Source organism: Athene cunicularia (assembly GCF_003259725.1).
Source record: "Athene cunicularia isolate RWA chromosome 12 unlocalized genomic scaffold, athCun1 chr12_part1, whole genome shotgun sequence".
Lineage (NCBI taxonomy): Eukaryota > Metazoa > Chordata > Aves > Strigiformes > Strigidae > Athene > Athene cunicularia.
In genome coordinates this window covers 23,842,636-23,858,723 of record NW_020799116.1, presented here as the reverse complement: position 1 = coordinate 23,858,723, position 16,088 = coordinate 23,842,636, and the positions used below count along the sequence as shown (strand labels likewise).

The following is a 16,088-nucleotide window of genomic DNA, read 5'->3' as shown; positions in this document are numbered from 1 at the left end:
TGAAGCCAGCATCAGCTAGGCTCTCTGGGAATAACAGTTTATTAGTAGTAGCCTTTTATAAGGTTTGGACACAAATAGCCATTTTTTGTCAATTTGCACATCGCAAGTGCTTCTATGGCAGTTACAGCTAATCCAGTCTAGGGAGGGTTTCCACCATCAGCGCTGGAGAGCGGAGAGGAGGCAGTTTCTGTGTTGGGGCTGGCAGGTTTGGTGGGTGCAGGAGGGCAGGCAGTGGGTGGCCTGTCACCTGCTCACGTCTCTGGCAGCGTCTGGCAGAACCACAGACATCTTGGGGGGTGGCTACCTGGGTTATCTATGCCTGGATTTTATTTATGTTGTCCTCTTTGTTTTCCATTTCCAGGAGCACCCTGGAGTGTGCTTGGCAGACAGTGGGTTTTACTTTCAGAGAATTCCATGTGAAATAATCCAGTAAATCTTGTTTTCACAGATCATTTTATAGCACTTGAAAAAATATGTAAGGAAAGCGGATTTTTGTCTTGTGTGAAAAAAGCAGCCCTTAGGGGCCACATCAGAGATGAATAGAGAGAACCATCTTGGCTTAAATTAAATTTAAAAAAAAAAAAAAAAGCCACTTCTGTGGTTTCACCCATGCATATTTTTCTTGATTTAGGGCCAGCACTACATTTGGTGTTTAAGGCACTTGTGGCTTTCCAAGTTCCTCTTCTTTCCAGCTACTTATCAATTTTACTCTCTGCTTTATTCCCACTTGCTCTTTGGATGTACTGTCAATAAACCTGTGGGTTAAGTGTGTGCAGTAGATGAACAGCAATAACCTATATATGCAATATAAAAAATGATATAAAATACTGTATTTTTAGAGAATTATGGATTTTAAATTTTTATTATCAGTTCTTATTTAATGGGAAGTAGCGTAAGGCTTCACTAAGTATTTATTCTGCAAATGCCTCTGAGTACAAGTCCTGGAGCATTCAGAGTCAATGTCAGAGCTTGTTTTGGGCAAGACAGATGCCATTTGTTGAGTAATTACCAGTGGAGGATCTTGTGCCTTGATTGTTGCACAGGATTATGCGGTAGAAGAGAAGAACTTATATGTGGATTCATAAAATAAGGATCAAAGCACTTTATTTTTTAGTAACGCAAGCAGGTTGTAAGAGCTTTTAGCCCAGACATAAGAGGTGTCTGGTGGTGACACTTGAAAGCAAGCAAGTAACCAGTAGTTCTTATTTTTAAGTAAAGAAAGAAAGGGAATCGGACCTGCTTTCACAATGGTGAATCTCAGTAGGAAAGAGAAAGGAATGGGGTTTTAATTCTTTTTGAAACTACAAAATTACACCAACAAGACAGTCCTTTTTTGTGGCAGTGGTTGAAGAGGAACATGGAATGCTGAGGGCAACTGGTAATCTCATCTGAAGTCAGCAGAGGGATGGCTGGGCTTGGCTTAGGGTGCCCAGCTGAGGACCCCCCAGGTACCCGAGGACAGGAGGAGCTGTGGCTCTGCTCCCTCAGCTGCTGCAGGGAACTGTGGTCACATCCAGCATCTCCTGGGGGCTTCAGAACTCGCCAGAGCCGAGGCTGCTGCTATGCTTCCATGATCAAACGACAGAACGTGGTGAGAGGTGTTTTCCAGAAAGCTGTTGTGGGTACAGAGATTTGTCCCTGACAATTGGATCATTAAAGTAATCTTTAGGAAGATATGGCACTGCTGGACTGCCTTCCAGTCACAGACACTGGTGAATACCTGCTGAAACACTGTCTTCTGTATGCTGCCTTTTTTGAGTTAGAGCTTTTCCCTTGCTGAGCTACTGTTAATAAGGAAGAAGTCTTAGTCCTTTCCATAAAAAGCTGGCCCATTGTGGCACTGCTGTTGCTGTCACAGGAGCTCTTGGTACCCAGAGCTGAGAGGCATCTGCATAAACTCTTTCTATGATGACGTGTTTGAAATAATCTATTAATCTGCTCTAATAATGTACTCTACTTTCACTGCGTTTTCCTAATAAATAAATTTACTTTTGAATAAAACCTAGTACTTATAAATTCCTGACTTCAGCTGGAAGGATGTTTTAATAGCTTGTCTCAAATCTGCTGAAAAGCAGATTTCATGGTAAAAATGCTAATGAAGCTTCAACAGCAACAACTGGCAGCCATACAGAGAAACTCAAGAGTTATATATTTGGGTGTCAGAGATAGTAAATAGATTTGTGCCACCTGAATATATTTTTGTCAGCAAAATTGACTTTAATATTTTATGATTATTTTAAAAAAAATAATATCTGTATTGCTGTGAAAGTTTCTGCTTTTTGAGGTCAGCTCTCAGTTAATCTTCCCAACCAGTCTGTATGGCTCAGATTTCAAAGTCTTTATTCAAAAGGTCACATCCTGATTTAATACCATTAGTATAAACTCAGGATAATTTACTTGATGTGGATGAAGGTGCTTGTAATTTCAGTTTTTTGATCTTTTTATAAATCTGGCTAAGAGTACATTGCATTTGTGAAGCTAATGCCATGTTCTTGAACACATCACAGGAAGGCAAATATTGATTTTTTTCACATTGAGATGAATCCTTTCTACATGATGCTGGTCACCTAATTTCAGCTAGTCAGTTTAAAATGGGAGTATGGAAAGAATGTTTGTCATGTTTTCTTTTCCTTTTTTTTTTATGGATTAGTGTTCAGATTTCTACATTTGATCCATTTTCCGCTTTCAGTACTGCCAGAAGCATATATATTCATGGGTTCATATGCAGCAATTTTAAACCGCAGTACTTTTTAAACTCTTTGTTTTCTGCCTTCTTATGACACACTAGTAATGCTGGCATGAGGATTTCATGTAGCTGTAGGCTTGCCACAAGTCAAAAAAAAAACCCCAAAACAAAACAACTAAAGAAAAATGCACTATCTGCTACATGAAAGTGGATATATAGGTTTATTTCCACAGTGCCCACAAAAATGAATCAAGAATGTTAAATTAAAAGACAAACAAACATATTAATCACTTCTTTCTCTTTTTTCCCACTGGATCATATCTTAATGGCCTCCTCTAGATTGGAGCTTTCTGAAGGAATGTTAATATTTTATGTAAGGAGGAATAATAAATAGCAGTAAAATGCAGGGTGAATGATTAAATCTCCTGAGGGAATGGTGCTTATTCCAATCCCCCCACATTTCTAATTCTGTGTCATTTAGGTGTGTTTTACCAAATAACATGATGTTGTATGCTGGGGCACTTGTATTTCTGTTTGGAGAAATCCTTTTGAAATGGTCTTTTTCTTTTATAGTTCCTTTTTTCTTTTCCGTGTCCATAGTAAAGCAGTAAGTAATTAAAGATAGGATTACCAAAATTCCATCTGTTTTATCAGTCAGCTAGTTTGATACAGTTATTAAGGCTGGATATATTGGTTATAATAACTTGTGAGTAAATGGATCACCCTCTTATACCCCCCTCCCTTCCCTCAGGAACTTCAATGACTGATATGCTTCTAGAAGTAGCTCAAATTTTCTTCAGGATTAATACAACAAAATAAATACGTTTTTTTCCCCCTCCCTTCAGGTTGCCCTTGTTCTCCTTTTCAAATCAAGTGTCACATTGAGTCAAATCCAGCATTGGAAGCATGTGGGGAACTGCAGCACATCAGCCCAGCGCAATGTATCCATCAAACTGGAAGGAAGCCCAAAACCAAAACTCCACTAGCCAAAATGCATCCTCTGCAGAAACCCCAAGGCAAGTGGCTTTGTCCTTCTAGCAATTGTACAAACTTCTATCACATATTAAGTATAATATTTTAAAATGAAATGTTTTAATTTTATGTCTCAGCAAAATAGTTATTTTTATGTTCTAAGATTCCAGTACAGCTGATAGGATTTTATTATCTTAACTTTTTTTCTATGTTAGATAACCTCTTAGGAAAGCCTTCAAGAAGAAATTATTCAGGAATAACAGATTACTGAACTTGTCGATTTATATTTCTTATACTGTTGTTATACCACATGCAGCTGTGAAGTGTAAGTTTAATTTAGCAATATTGTTTTCATTTTTTTTTAAAGTATGTAGGTAAGAATAGCTTATTGTTTAAACCTGGTCTGTTTTCCATTTATTTTAAGAACTCTGCATAGCAACAGGATATGCCTAAATGGAACGAATGTGTTCTAAAAATGAGAAATAGGAGCTAAACCAGTCACATGTAAGAGCAGCATGTGGGCTGTGGTAATTCCACAGACCTGCTAGACTCACAGACAAATAGGTGGCAATCCCCAAGGTATGGTAGAAGAGAAGCCAGGAAGAAGCATGTTCCAGCTGGTCTCCAGACAGGTCTTCTGGTATCCCCAGGCTTTTCTTCCCTAAAACTTCTGAATGCTAAGAAAGGCTGTAGTAGATTTCTTGAAAGAGAATAAATTGTTTTCATATTGTGCCATCAGTGAAATCACATGTGGTCTCTCTGTAGTGTCAAGTTGCCAAGTGCCTTCACTGCCACCACCCCTTGCTTTGGGGAATTGGTTGCAATACTCTGTATAATGGGTGCTTGCCTTAAGGTAACTGTGGATTCAGGAAGCATATAGTTTGAGAGATACTTGGAACACAGGAGAGTGAGCCTTAAGAAGATACTAAGTTTATAAACCACAAATTTTCTAAGAAGTACATCCATGTGATAGATGCTTGTGGTCATGTGAGAAAAAGAGAGATGCTTTGGTTACCGTTAGGATGTGTTGTACGAACTAGCCTCTGCATCCCCAACCCCCAATTCAAATAACAATATGAAAGCCATTTTCTAATATGTATTCAGCCTTAAACAACTACAAAGAAAGCATTGTATTTTCTGGTTCTGGAAGTAGACCTTAAATGTTAAATTAGTGTAGTAGTTCATGCTTGAAACATCTCATGATGTCTGAGTATTTATGGAGCTTTCATGTTGATGTCTTGGTTGTCCAGGCTTAATTAGTGTGTGTTCCATGAATGTTGTTAATAGTAACAATAAAAAGAAATAGCAGAAGTGTCTGTACAGCAAGAAATGGAATTAATTCAGCTATTCAGCTGGTGTAGATCCTTTGCTGTTGTACTGACTGCACTTATTTCCAGTTACTGAGGACATAGCATGTTTTTTATATGTAAGTATTTCAGAAAATTTGAAGGGACCCCACTTATCTTGCTTCAAATCATGCTTAAATACCCAAGTAGATTAGTATAATCTGTTTCCATTGCTGAGATAGGTACTACTTTTTCTTTCTGCTGCTCACACACATCCAAGCTCTCTCTCCCATTACAGCCATAAGCTTAGAACCAAAGAAGTCGGTACATCTTACTGGCTGCTTAATGCTCTGAAAAGGATGCAGATTTGTTAATGAGGTGAAATAGACACCCAAAGGTAATATGCTTTCTTGACTTTTGCCAGTACTTTTTTTGACAGAACTTGGGCTTTTCTTGATGTCACTGTAAAAGTACTCCAAGAAGAAACAGGAGTCCCAGTGAAAATTTCCATGAGAGACTGTTGTGCAGTACCCAGCACTCAAAAATCAGACTACCTGATGTTGTCTCAGACTGAGCCAGGTGTGGTGGGTTGACCCTGGCTGGACTCCAGCTCCCCCACGAGGCTGCTCTATACTCCCCCTCCTCAGCTGGAGGAGGGGGAGATGAACTACAACGAAAGGCTCATAGGTTGAGATAAGGACAGGGAGATCACTCACCACTTACTGTCATGGGCAAAACAGGCTCGATTATGGGAAATTAATTTAATTTATTACCAGTCAAATTAGAGTAGGGTAATGAGAAATAAAACCAAATCTTAAAGCACCTTCCCCCTACCCCTTTCTTCTTCCCATGCTCAACTTCACTCCTGATCTCTCTACCTCCTGCCCCTGCACGGCGCCGGGGACAGGGATTGCAGTCGGTTCATCGCGCGTTGTTTCTGCTGCTCCTTCCTCCTCACACTTTTCCCCTGCTGCAGCGTGGGGTCCCTCCCACAGAAGACAGTCCTCCGTGAACTTCTCCAACCTGTGTCCTTCCCACAAGCCTCAGTTCTTCAAGAACTGCTCTGGCATGGGTCGCTCCCACAGGGTTGCAGTCCTTCAGGAACAGCCCGCTCCAGTGTGGATCCCCTGTGAGGTCACAAGTCCTGCCAGAAGACCTGCTCCAGAGTGGGCTCCTCTTTCCACCGTGCCACAGCTCCTGCCAGGAGCCTACTCCACTGTGGGCTCTCCAGAGGGTCACAGCCTCCTTTGGGTGCATCCACCTGCTCTGGTGTGGGGCCTTCCACAGGCTGCGGGTGGGCATCTGCTCCTCCGTGGACCTCCCAAGGGCTGCTGGGCACAGCTGCCTCACCATGGGCAGCACCACGGGCTGCAGGGGAACCTCTTCTCTGGCACCTGGAGCACCTCTCCCACTCCTTCACTGACTTCAATATTTGCAGAATTGCCTCTCTCACATATTCTCACTCCTCTCCCAGCTGCTGTTGCACAGCAGCTTTTTACCCCCCTTCTTAAATATGTTATCCCAGAGGTGCTACCCTCATCACTGATGGGCTCGGCCTTGGCCAGTGGCAGGTCCATCTTGGAGCCAGCTAGCCTTGGCCTTGGCTCTGTTGGACATGGGGGAAGCTTCCAGCAGCTTCTCACAGAAGCCACCCATGTAGCCCCCCTCCTACCAAAACTGGGCCACGCAAACCCAACACACCAACTTAGCCAAAGCTACAAATCAGTGTTACAAGTCTTGGTCATCTTCCTGAAAGACACTTCTTTGTCACAAATTTTAAATAATTATTTTATTATTTCACTTTTTTATTAAAAAACTGCCTTTTAAAAGTATCTGTAGTTAGCTTACATATGATAGTAGAGATCAATACACATGATACTTTGCAAGGAGGGAAAGATGATACAAGGGTTTTTTCTCTTCACTTTTATGGACTTTGTGAATTTGAAATGGCCTTTCTCCCTTGATAGTTCATTGGTCCCCTGTTACTGTAAGAGTTGTATACCCAGCAAAGAAAGGAAAATGCTTCATGTCTCTCTAGGAAAATGAAATTGTAGTAATAATAATAATAATAATAATAATAATAATAATAATTTTTTGTAAAATTAACTGTATACAAGTTGATGTTTTTTCTGTTAATCATCCTAACTTTGTCTTGGTGGCCATGTCCATAAAAGTAGTTGTGATAGTGTGGTGCATTTCCTTGCACCAGACATAAATCCTTCCTCAGTTTTTTTTGTTGGTGTTTTTATACAAGAACCTTTCTTCAGGGGCTTTCTTCCTAGAGCAACATGGATGCCTTATTAAAGCCTATTTCTTGATTTGCTGGCATCACCACCTTTGACTCTAGGAGCAGCTCTTTACTCCCACTCAAGGCTGTGCTTTATTCTTTTCTGGGGTGTATTCACTTCCCAGGGGGTAGCCCTTCATAATCTGCTTCATCATGTATATTATTTTAGGTCTCTTCTTGTCCAGGGACTTTAACTGACTCACACCACTTGCGTTTCTCTTTATTAGGTCCTCCCAGCTTTCCCAGCAAGTCATGACAGACACACCACAGCTGGGGTGATTGATGGGAATGCCTCCATCAGGTCACTACACAGTGTGTATGTAGTCTGTTAGACATTACTGCAGAGGAGGCATTTGTAAGAGAGAAATTCATGGTCAGGGGCTGAAGTAATGCAAAGGCTGAGGTGCTCATTTTGCAGTGGGGGAAGGGTCCTTATTCGCTGCTGTTTTACAGACCCAGGGCTAAACCCAGGCTGTACCTTCTCCCACATATTTCACCTTACCTTTCACTTTACTAATTCTGTCCTGCTGCTTCTTGTCATTTCATTTGTTCTTTCTGCAAGAAAGATTTTGTGTCTTGGTTTCTGCCTCCTCCAGATAGCCGCGGGCTGCTATGTAAAACCTTCAGGAGGGCTGGGGAAATACATTCCAGCACTTGGCTTCAGCCTTCAGGTACCACCTGAAATGTGCTTTGCAATACTAATATTTCTTCCATGCAGCCTTCTTTTTTCCACCAGTTTACCTGTCTGTGTGCAAGACAGGCACTGGAAGCTGCTGCGTACAAGGTCGTGCTGCTCTGTGGCTGGATTCCTGAGTGAGAACACAGCAGCATTGGTTCCTCTGTGTGCTGGGGCTTGTGGAAGGTGGCTTCGGAGTGTGGGCAGGAGTTCTGCTTGGGTCTGGATCCCTACCTAAAAGCAGCACCAGCTTTTTTCTGAGGCTGACTGTTCATTTAGTACTGGCGAGGATGGCACGCATACAGATGAGCTCAGCTGGGGTTGCTTGGTTTTAGAGTGCAGATCTTTCTTTCATTCACTCTTTCGTGGAAGTCTAAACCAGTTTTTGAGTTTAAAAGTCTGTATTTTGATACTGTAATGGCATGTCCTTGTAAATTCTGAATGTAGGCTTTTTGCATCAGCTCTGGAGTAGACATCTTGTGTGGTTTGAATTTTGCTTTGTAAGTAGTGCTTGGTAAGGTCAGCAGCTTTGCCTCCATTATGATCTCTCCGTTTCTCAAAATTATTTCAATAAATAAATATTCAGAATTAAGAAAAGTGTTTTCCTCCTTCCCTTTTGTCTAGTGCAGAGTGTGTTGTCTCAGGTGATTTAGGTGGAGTCCACTAACAGGAGAGACAAAATGTTTACATGGACGGCAGTGACACCCATTGCTATTAGTGTAAAGGCTTTGGCTTCAGCTTTGGAGTGTAGTGGATCAGTCTGAAACTATGAAGGACCCGATAGGAGATGTGTGGTAGGTTCTTGCCTGTCTGCTTGCTGCTATATGCACTTTCTATAAAAAGCCTTGAGCTTGCTTTTTCTGGCTAGATGAGCCAGATGGCAGCCTGGATACTTTTTTTAGATTTTGTTTTGTTTTTACAAGGAGAAATGTGGCTGAGCACTCGCTGATCATGTGGTGAACAAAACCTAGAGCTCCACCATCTCATTTTTATATACAAGATTATTCTCTTTCCTGCTTACCTGTTATTCCTGTGTAAGATAGGTTTTGTGGTATTCCATTTTGAAACTTGAACTATAACACCTTTTTTTTTAAGAGAGGAATCTCATGTTTTTGGAGACTGCTGAAATTAACTTAGTAATGCAGGTATTTTAAAATCTAACCTATACTCAGAGCTCAAAAACTCTTTAACAGTCCTTCATCACTGACCTCAGACAATGACCATCCATAGCAGCTCCCCGTCCGCTGGAGCAGGGAGGACATCTGGGCTGATGGGAGCTTAGAACAGATACAGTGACACAGGGACTGGCTTTTTGGGTGCATATGCCTCCATTTAGCTTCCTAAAGAAATTAACCCTGAAATTACATTCAGAACAGTTGCTAATTAAAGCTCCATTACAATATTATTCACATGATACTGATGTGACATCTGGACCATTTGAAAATTGGAAATTCTTGAAATAAATTCTTGAAAATGTTTGATAAAACACGTATTTAGTTTCCTCATCTAGTAGGTTAACTCTTTGGGTAGCCTAGACTGAAGGGAATACTTGGCAGCATCACTCCAAGTAGCCTGTGCTTTGGTAGTAATCACACAGTAGGTTTTCCTACCTTCTAGTGTCAGGTCTGACTGTGTGAGGTTGCTTTCACTGCATGAAACTGTAACAGCAGGTGAACCTGTTGCCATGAGTTACTGCGTGTCTATTTCCAAAACTATTTATTCTGCAATCAATATAAGGTCTGAATAAAGTCTAAAATTACATTACATTTAAATTACATTTTTTAAAGTACTATATTAAACTTTGTACCTTCGCCTAATGAATCCTTAAGCAGAACATACACGTTCTCACAATGTGTGTTTTATTTATATTGTATGTAACTCAATGTAGAACCAAAAGAGGAAGGAAATCTATGAAGACTACACCACAGAAGAGATGGGGGAGGGAGAATGAAAGGAAGAAAAGCTATTATGTTCTGTCTGTGGTGTTTTTGACCAAGCAAATGCAAGGCACTGAAGTCCATGGTGGGATTGGTTTTGGTAGTTTGTTTTGGGTTGTTTTTTTCTTTTTTTCCCCAGTATAAGAGATTCAACAGAGTGCCTGAGTTTTGAAAAATCATGGGAGGGGAAACTCGTTAGTGTGATTGAGATGGTGAGCACATTTGCAAAAATGAAGTGTGAGCTGTGCATCCTGTTTGGTAACAAGGAAGCGGTGAAGTGCTGTGAGCGGCTCAGTTCGTTAACACATCTGATACAGCTGTAGAAATACAAAATAGAAGACTGTCATTTTTCTTTACTATACAACAGCTTGCTTTGATGCTAGAAATACTTCAGAAATGTACCTGTGCAGTTTATAAAGGACGGTGGAAGAATGGATACCCCTCATTCTGCATTGAGCACTTGGATTTTGTTCCCAGTTTAGGATAAAGAAGATGGAGATTTATCCTCCCATTTTTTCCCCTTTCTTTTGTTAGTACCTCCTAAGCCTGTCCATCTCAAATCTGGGCAGGAAAGAATTCCTCCTGCACCTTCTCGGCCTTTGCCAGCTGATCCCAAGTCATCGAGAAGCTTAGCACCTGGAGAGGAAGAAATACCAGTATCAGCAGGAGTCAACACGCTCATTGAGAAATTTGAAAGTATTAGGTAAATACGGCTTTGTGAATCTATCTAATCTCCATTTTCTGCATTTTTAACTTAGAATATAACAGTGGAAAACATTTATTGTAATTATCACATAGAAACTCCACTTGGGATGTTTTCTAATGGAAGTCCAAAACTTGTCTGACTACGCAATGGCTTTTAAGCATGTATTTCAGTGACTTCTAGTTTGTGACATAGTTTTTCTTAAGGAGCTTAAGAATTTGGTAAGTGTTCCAATAGAAACAAGTGTCCCAGAGTCTGCTTTCAGTAAGTTGACCTGATGTCCGGACTGGCTTTTGCTTTATAGGAACTTGATTATTGCGATATAAAATAATTGAGTTTTCTGTCTGAGATTCAGTAAACGTCAGACATACTCTTAGCTTGCAATGTGCTGTGAAACAACATCATGTAGAACAGCTTTTCCTCTGAAGAGGCATTAAATAGGATAAAATATATATGTGTTGCTGTAAAACCAGCTCATTTTATAAAAATGAAAACTCTCTCTGAAGACCAAATCTGCCTGATGAAGCTAAATGATTTTTTTCGTAAAGAGGAGGATTGAGACAGACACCATACTGTGCCTTGGAGTGTGTTATCACCTAAGTGAATCTGTTAATGTGTCTTTCAAAACGAAAAAGTAGCACCTTCTTGTGCTTCAAAAACATTTTCTCTGGCAGAAAATACCTTGACCCAAGGCTTTGTTCTGCTGAAGAATGTGGGTTCCTGTTTAAACAAACCCACAACCAAATGTTTCTTTTAAAAGATGATTCCTCCTTCCCCAAACCTTCAAACCAGACTGTTCTTCAAGGCAATGTGGGGAATATTAAAGGCCCATGATTCTAGTGATGCTATTTCAGGAGAACTTAGGACTAAATGTGATGTGTTTTTATTGGAAATTGTTGGGTGAATATTATTATAGCAGCGTGCACACACTTGCTTCCTAAGATTGTCAGGGGGGTGTAAGAAATACAGCTTGAATCAAATGATCATCAGGCCCTCACTCATTTGGGACACTCTTGAAACCTCTGAATGTTAATGTAAATAACTGTGGTGCTTTCTTTTCACTCACAGGCAACCTGTACATATTCTTCAAAGAAACCAGCTAAATTTAGCTCTTAAGATGGAACCTGGCGTGGACTCATCCAAACAACCAAGCTTGTATGACTGTGACATGGTGGCTTCCAGCGGATCTTCTACAAATGAAAAAAGTGAACTGGATGAAAACGAGCCAGACGTACCGTACAGCGCGGATCTATCTAACACAGACATATTGAAGATTAAAGAGCTAAGCATAGGTGACAGCAAAAGCCATGAAGACTGTACTGCTGTGACTGTGAGCAAGGAGCCCTCTGGAGAGCTTGGTAATAAAGACTCAACTGCAGAACTGAATGGTAAAATTCCCAACAGAGATAGTGGCATTGACAGTCCTTCTTGTAGCGTGGCAGGGGAAACTTTCCCCAGCGAAGAGGGTGCAGAGCAGAAGAAGCCCAGCATAGCTGGGAACCCAGGGGAGATGGAACCTGACAAAAAGGGCACCAAGCCTTCCTCTGCAGAACAGAAGAGAGACTCCACACAGGATGAAGACAGTGACATTGATGAAGGAAGCAGCGAGGAGCAAGAGACAGCAGAAGTGCCAAAGTTAGAGTATTTGGATGTAAACAAGGTAAGGTAGTTTGTTTGTTGCTATTAAGTGCTGGAAACTAGTTCTTGACTCTGGCCAGAGATGTCTTGCTTCACTTTCATATGTTGTTTGGGGTTTTTGTTTGGTCTTACGTCAAAGGATCATGGCAGTCGTTACAATTTCCTGCTTGATGCCTGTCATAACTTGTTCCTGACCTAGATAGTATCTTTTAGAAAGGTTCCTAGTTTTGATTTAAAAGGTTTTATATAAGAGAACCTATCACAGCCAGAGATAAATTGTTAAAATGTAAGTGCTTTTGTAGGTAAAGACTCACACGTTGTGCTTCTTGTTTGGATTTGCTAGGTTCAGCTTCTAGTTCTTAGATCATGTTGTTTTCAGTGGGGCTCCGTGCTATGCAGAGGGGCAGGGCCTTGCATCCCAGTGTAGGACATGCACAACTGAAATCTCTTCTAACAGTTTGGGGTTTTTTTGGTTTGTTTTTTGGTTTGTTTGTTGTTTTTTTTTTTTTATACAAAGCCTGTGCTTCTGTTGGTGGGACTACTTGAGTGCAAAGAAGTTTTGAGGGTAGATATATTAAATTATTCTTCAGGAAACTGTAGCTAGAAGAGATTTTCTTTGAATCCAGAATAATGTAGTCCAGACTGGTTTGTATTTGCTGCAGCTGTGTAAGATTAATGACAGATTCTTTTGATTATCTGTTTATCAAGACAGTTATTTTTAGAAATAGTGATGATAGAATGGGTTAGATTTTTCCAGAAAAAGAAAACAGAAGATGCTTTGAGCAAAATGTCTGCAAAATATTCCACTTCTTGTTTGATGGAGTTTTTGTTTCTGTTTGTGGTGTTGTGTTTTCTTCTTTTTTCTTTTTCCCCCCTCAGCCATCATGGCAGTAAAGCTAATATACTGGATTTTTTGTCTTTTTGCAGAATATGATGACCACTAGCAACTACTAAACTGTAGCTAGTGAGTAGTGTTCACACCTCAGTTGTACAAATCAGGTGGTTCTGTTGAAATCACTGAGTATATCCTGATTTGTATACATCAAGAGCTTGTCCCTTGGGAAATGTGGCAGTTAAAACTTGTGTAGTAGCTTCTGGGTCAAATCAGCCAGTGTCTATTGGCCAATTCAGAGTGATGAAAATTGCATTGGGTGTATGTGGTGTGCAAGAAGTTCTGTCTCTTGGAGCTGACGAGTGCAGTTTCAGAGTACAGTTAATGCTCTGTGGTGTCCCCTTTTTTTCCAAGAGTAGAAGACAGCCTGATGAAGCAAACATACTTACAGGAAACTATGAAAAAGCCCCAGACTTTCTCTCATGAGTGCACTGCTTTATGCTGCTGTTCTTCCCACTGCTTTATTTCAAGCTGTGACTGGACTCACCTTCCGTTCAAGCCCTTTAGATGCTGCCTTTGTAGCCTGGGGCTCTCCAATTGCTGTGCTGCTCCCTCTGCAAATTTGGTGAATTTTATACCTGCTGGGTGCTGATGTGAGATTAGTCAGAGGGAAGTGGAAAGGACCCAGCAGTGTAGGAAGCAGCAGGGGCTATGTGAACCAGGTCTGTTTGGCCCAACCCAGCTGCGTTCTGTAGATGGGGAGGACGTGATCTCGTTCGCCTCTCTGTGAGTCTGCAGTCCCACCTGGCAGCTGGTGTGGGTTCAGGAGGAAGAACCCATCAACTTGTCTCACCTCCCTGAGAGCCAGGGAGGACGCCCCTGCCTCGGCGCTGTGGACATCTGCTGTGAATGCCTGGGCATGGAAGGCTGCAGTGCAGATTGCCTTGGGTTTGGCAGGAGGAAATCCATGGTAATGAGTCAGGACCTCAGACTGAGGGGTCTGTGCTGCCAAAGGAGACCTCTGTCTTTTGTCTCGTTTGCAAGAATTTAATGTAGGGGTTCACAGGAAACTTCTTGATGATGGAGACTCCAATTAACATCTGTCTATTAACACAACATTGAATGCATCCATTGACATCTGGTATCTTTTCAGTAGTTTTGTTTTATGTCTCAAATGGTCAGCATCACCATCATGGTGCAAGGCTTCTCATCTGCTGCTGTTGGTTTTCCCTCACGTGTGTATATACATACATACACACACTGTAAAGTATTTGAATTATTTTATATTCATAATATATTTGTGTGTGCAACCGAAATGTTATGTAAAAGATCTTATTAATTGCAACATGCCAGCAAGAAAATAATGCATTAAATTAAAAAAAATTAAACCTGGTAATTCAATTTACTGTTTGGACTAGGAATGCAGTATCAAAACAATTATGACAAACCCAAGCAGAAGACTTTACCGTATGATTAAGAAGTGCTCTGCTGACAAATCCAATGTTTTGTAAGACATCAGAGTTTTGATGGCTGTTTTTAGTCTTATTCCTTAGGTTAAATATCCATGTAGTATCAAATAATGCTGATAAAACACAGAGTTTTGAGGGCATAATTTTCTGTAGCATGTTTGGTGAACTTATAAAAGAGATATCTCTAGAGGAAGATTTTTTTGTTTTCTCGTTTTACTCTTCATACAAATGCACTTCAGGTGTTCCCTTGCGTTTTCAGTTGATTTCACCTTCCAAAAGCCAGCTTTGGCACAGACCAAGCTACACTGTTAGCTTGTTTTTGCAGCCATGTGGCTGCAAAATGTCTGGAAGGTGTAGAGACTTGCTGCCTCTTCTGTAGTGTAAAGGATTGTGCCCTCTTCTGGGGTTATGGTGTGTGAAGCCAATTTGTGTGATAGGTGTCCACAGGATCCTCCCACTCCCCTTTGATTCTGTTGCAGATTTGGGGCATTATGGACCAAGGGTTAGGGTAAAGGGCTGTAGCTTCCAGCGAGGAGAGCCAGTGCAATTTGAAGTTGGCTTGTTCAGTGGTTATTCTTAGGCTGGAAGTTCACATCACTCTTGACAAAACTGGTAATTTTCCAGAAAACACGGTACCTGCCCCACTGGAAGGGAGGAGAGTTCATTTAACACCAGCTGCTGGCTTGAGAGTGGAGGAGACCCCATCTCCTTCAGAAAGCTTTGTGTCAGGAGCCAGCCTCTTTTTCCTGCTTCCCTCTTCCTACCCCTAGTACCAGGCCTTGCAGCTGCCTGACGGAGGTAACCATTGCTCTCATTAAATATGCAAGTTTCCAGAAAGCTTTGTTATAGTTGGAGAAGGATGCATAAGAAGTACAGCTGCAGAATGATTTAATGGTGGCTTAGTAACTCCTAGGATATCAAGTTAAGTGAAGCTCATGAACAAATACAAGTAGGAAAAAAAAATCAGATCTGCTTTTTCTTCTCTTATTTTCTACTTCAGATATCTCTTCATCCACTACCCAAGCTTTCACACATCCCATGGCTGGTGAAGTAAGGTTGCCTGGTACATGACTCGTATTGTTTTATTTAGTCTAGGTTTAGCTCTGCTGTGTGATGTGACTTCCTTTGGGAGTCTGTCCAACAGGTCTCGCTATTGGCACAAAGTTATTGGAGTATGTTTTAAAATCTCAGGAGTGACTTACTGGGATTTCCAGTTATACTTTGTCAAAATTAAAATGAACAAGGGGAGCTTATTAGTTTTGATAATGTCTCAGAAAATGTCAGGAGCTCTGGGAAATGAGGCATGTTAGCCTTGGTGGTTACAAAAAAATGAAATGACATAAAAGTGAGACTGGGGGGCTGTCGTGCTCTGTAGCCATATACTCAAGGCTTCTGCTAACTGCCTGGGAGCAATGGAGTAATGCTTCTGCAACAGCTAACACCTCTTCCTACCTTTTTATTTAGATGTTTTTCAATAAGGGTAATACGTACTCGTTAGTAATCACCAAAAAAAATGCCTTTCTCCATCTGTCCTGCTTCCTGCTGTGTAAAATAGTAATAATGAAGTCCCACGTGGGCCTCATACAGCCACTGACACACACT

At 41.1% G+C, this 16,088-nt stretch overlaps 1 protein-coding gene across 8 annotated transcripts in view; it reads left to right on the top strand.

The window, feature by feature from the left end:
* FGD3 (FYVE, RhoGEF and PH domain containing 3) overlaps positions 1–16,088 on the top strand; it is a 102,596-nt gene that overhangs the window by 46,575 nt on the left and 39,933 nt on the right. For all 8 annotated transcript variants that reach the window (XM_026857771.1, XM_026857768.1, XM_026857767.1 and 5 more), the window contains exons 2-4: positions 3,532–3,702; positions 10,379–10,547; positions 11,616–12,207. In XM_026857771.1, the coding sequence (XP_026713572.1) occupies positions 3,678–3,702; positions 10,379–10,547; positions 11,616–12,207 (786 nt within the window). In that variant the 5' untranslated portion in view covers positions 3,532–3,677. The remainder of the gene's footprint in view (positions 1–3,531; positions 3,703–10,378; positions 10,548–11,615; positions 12,208–16,088) is intronic.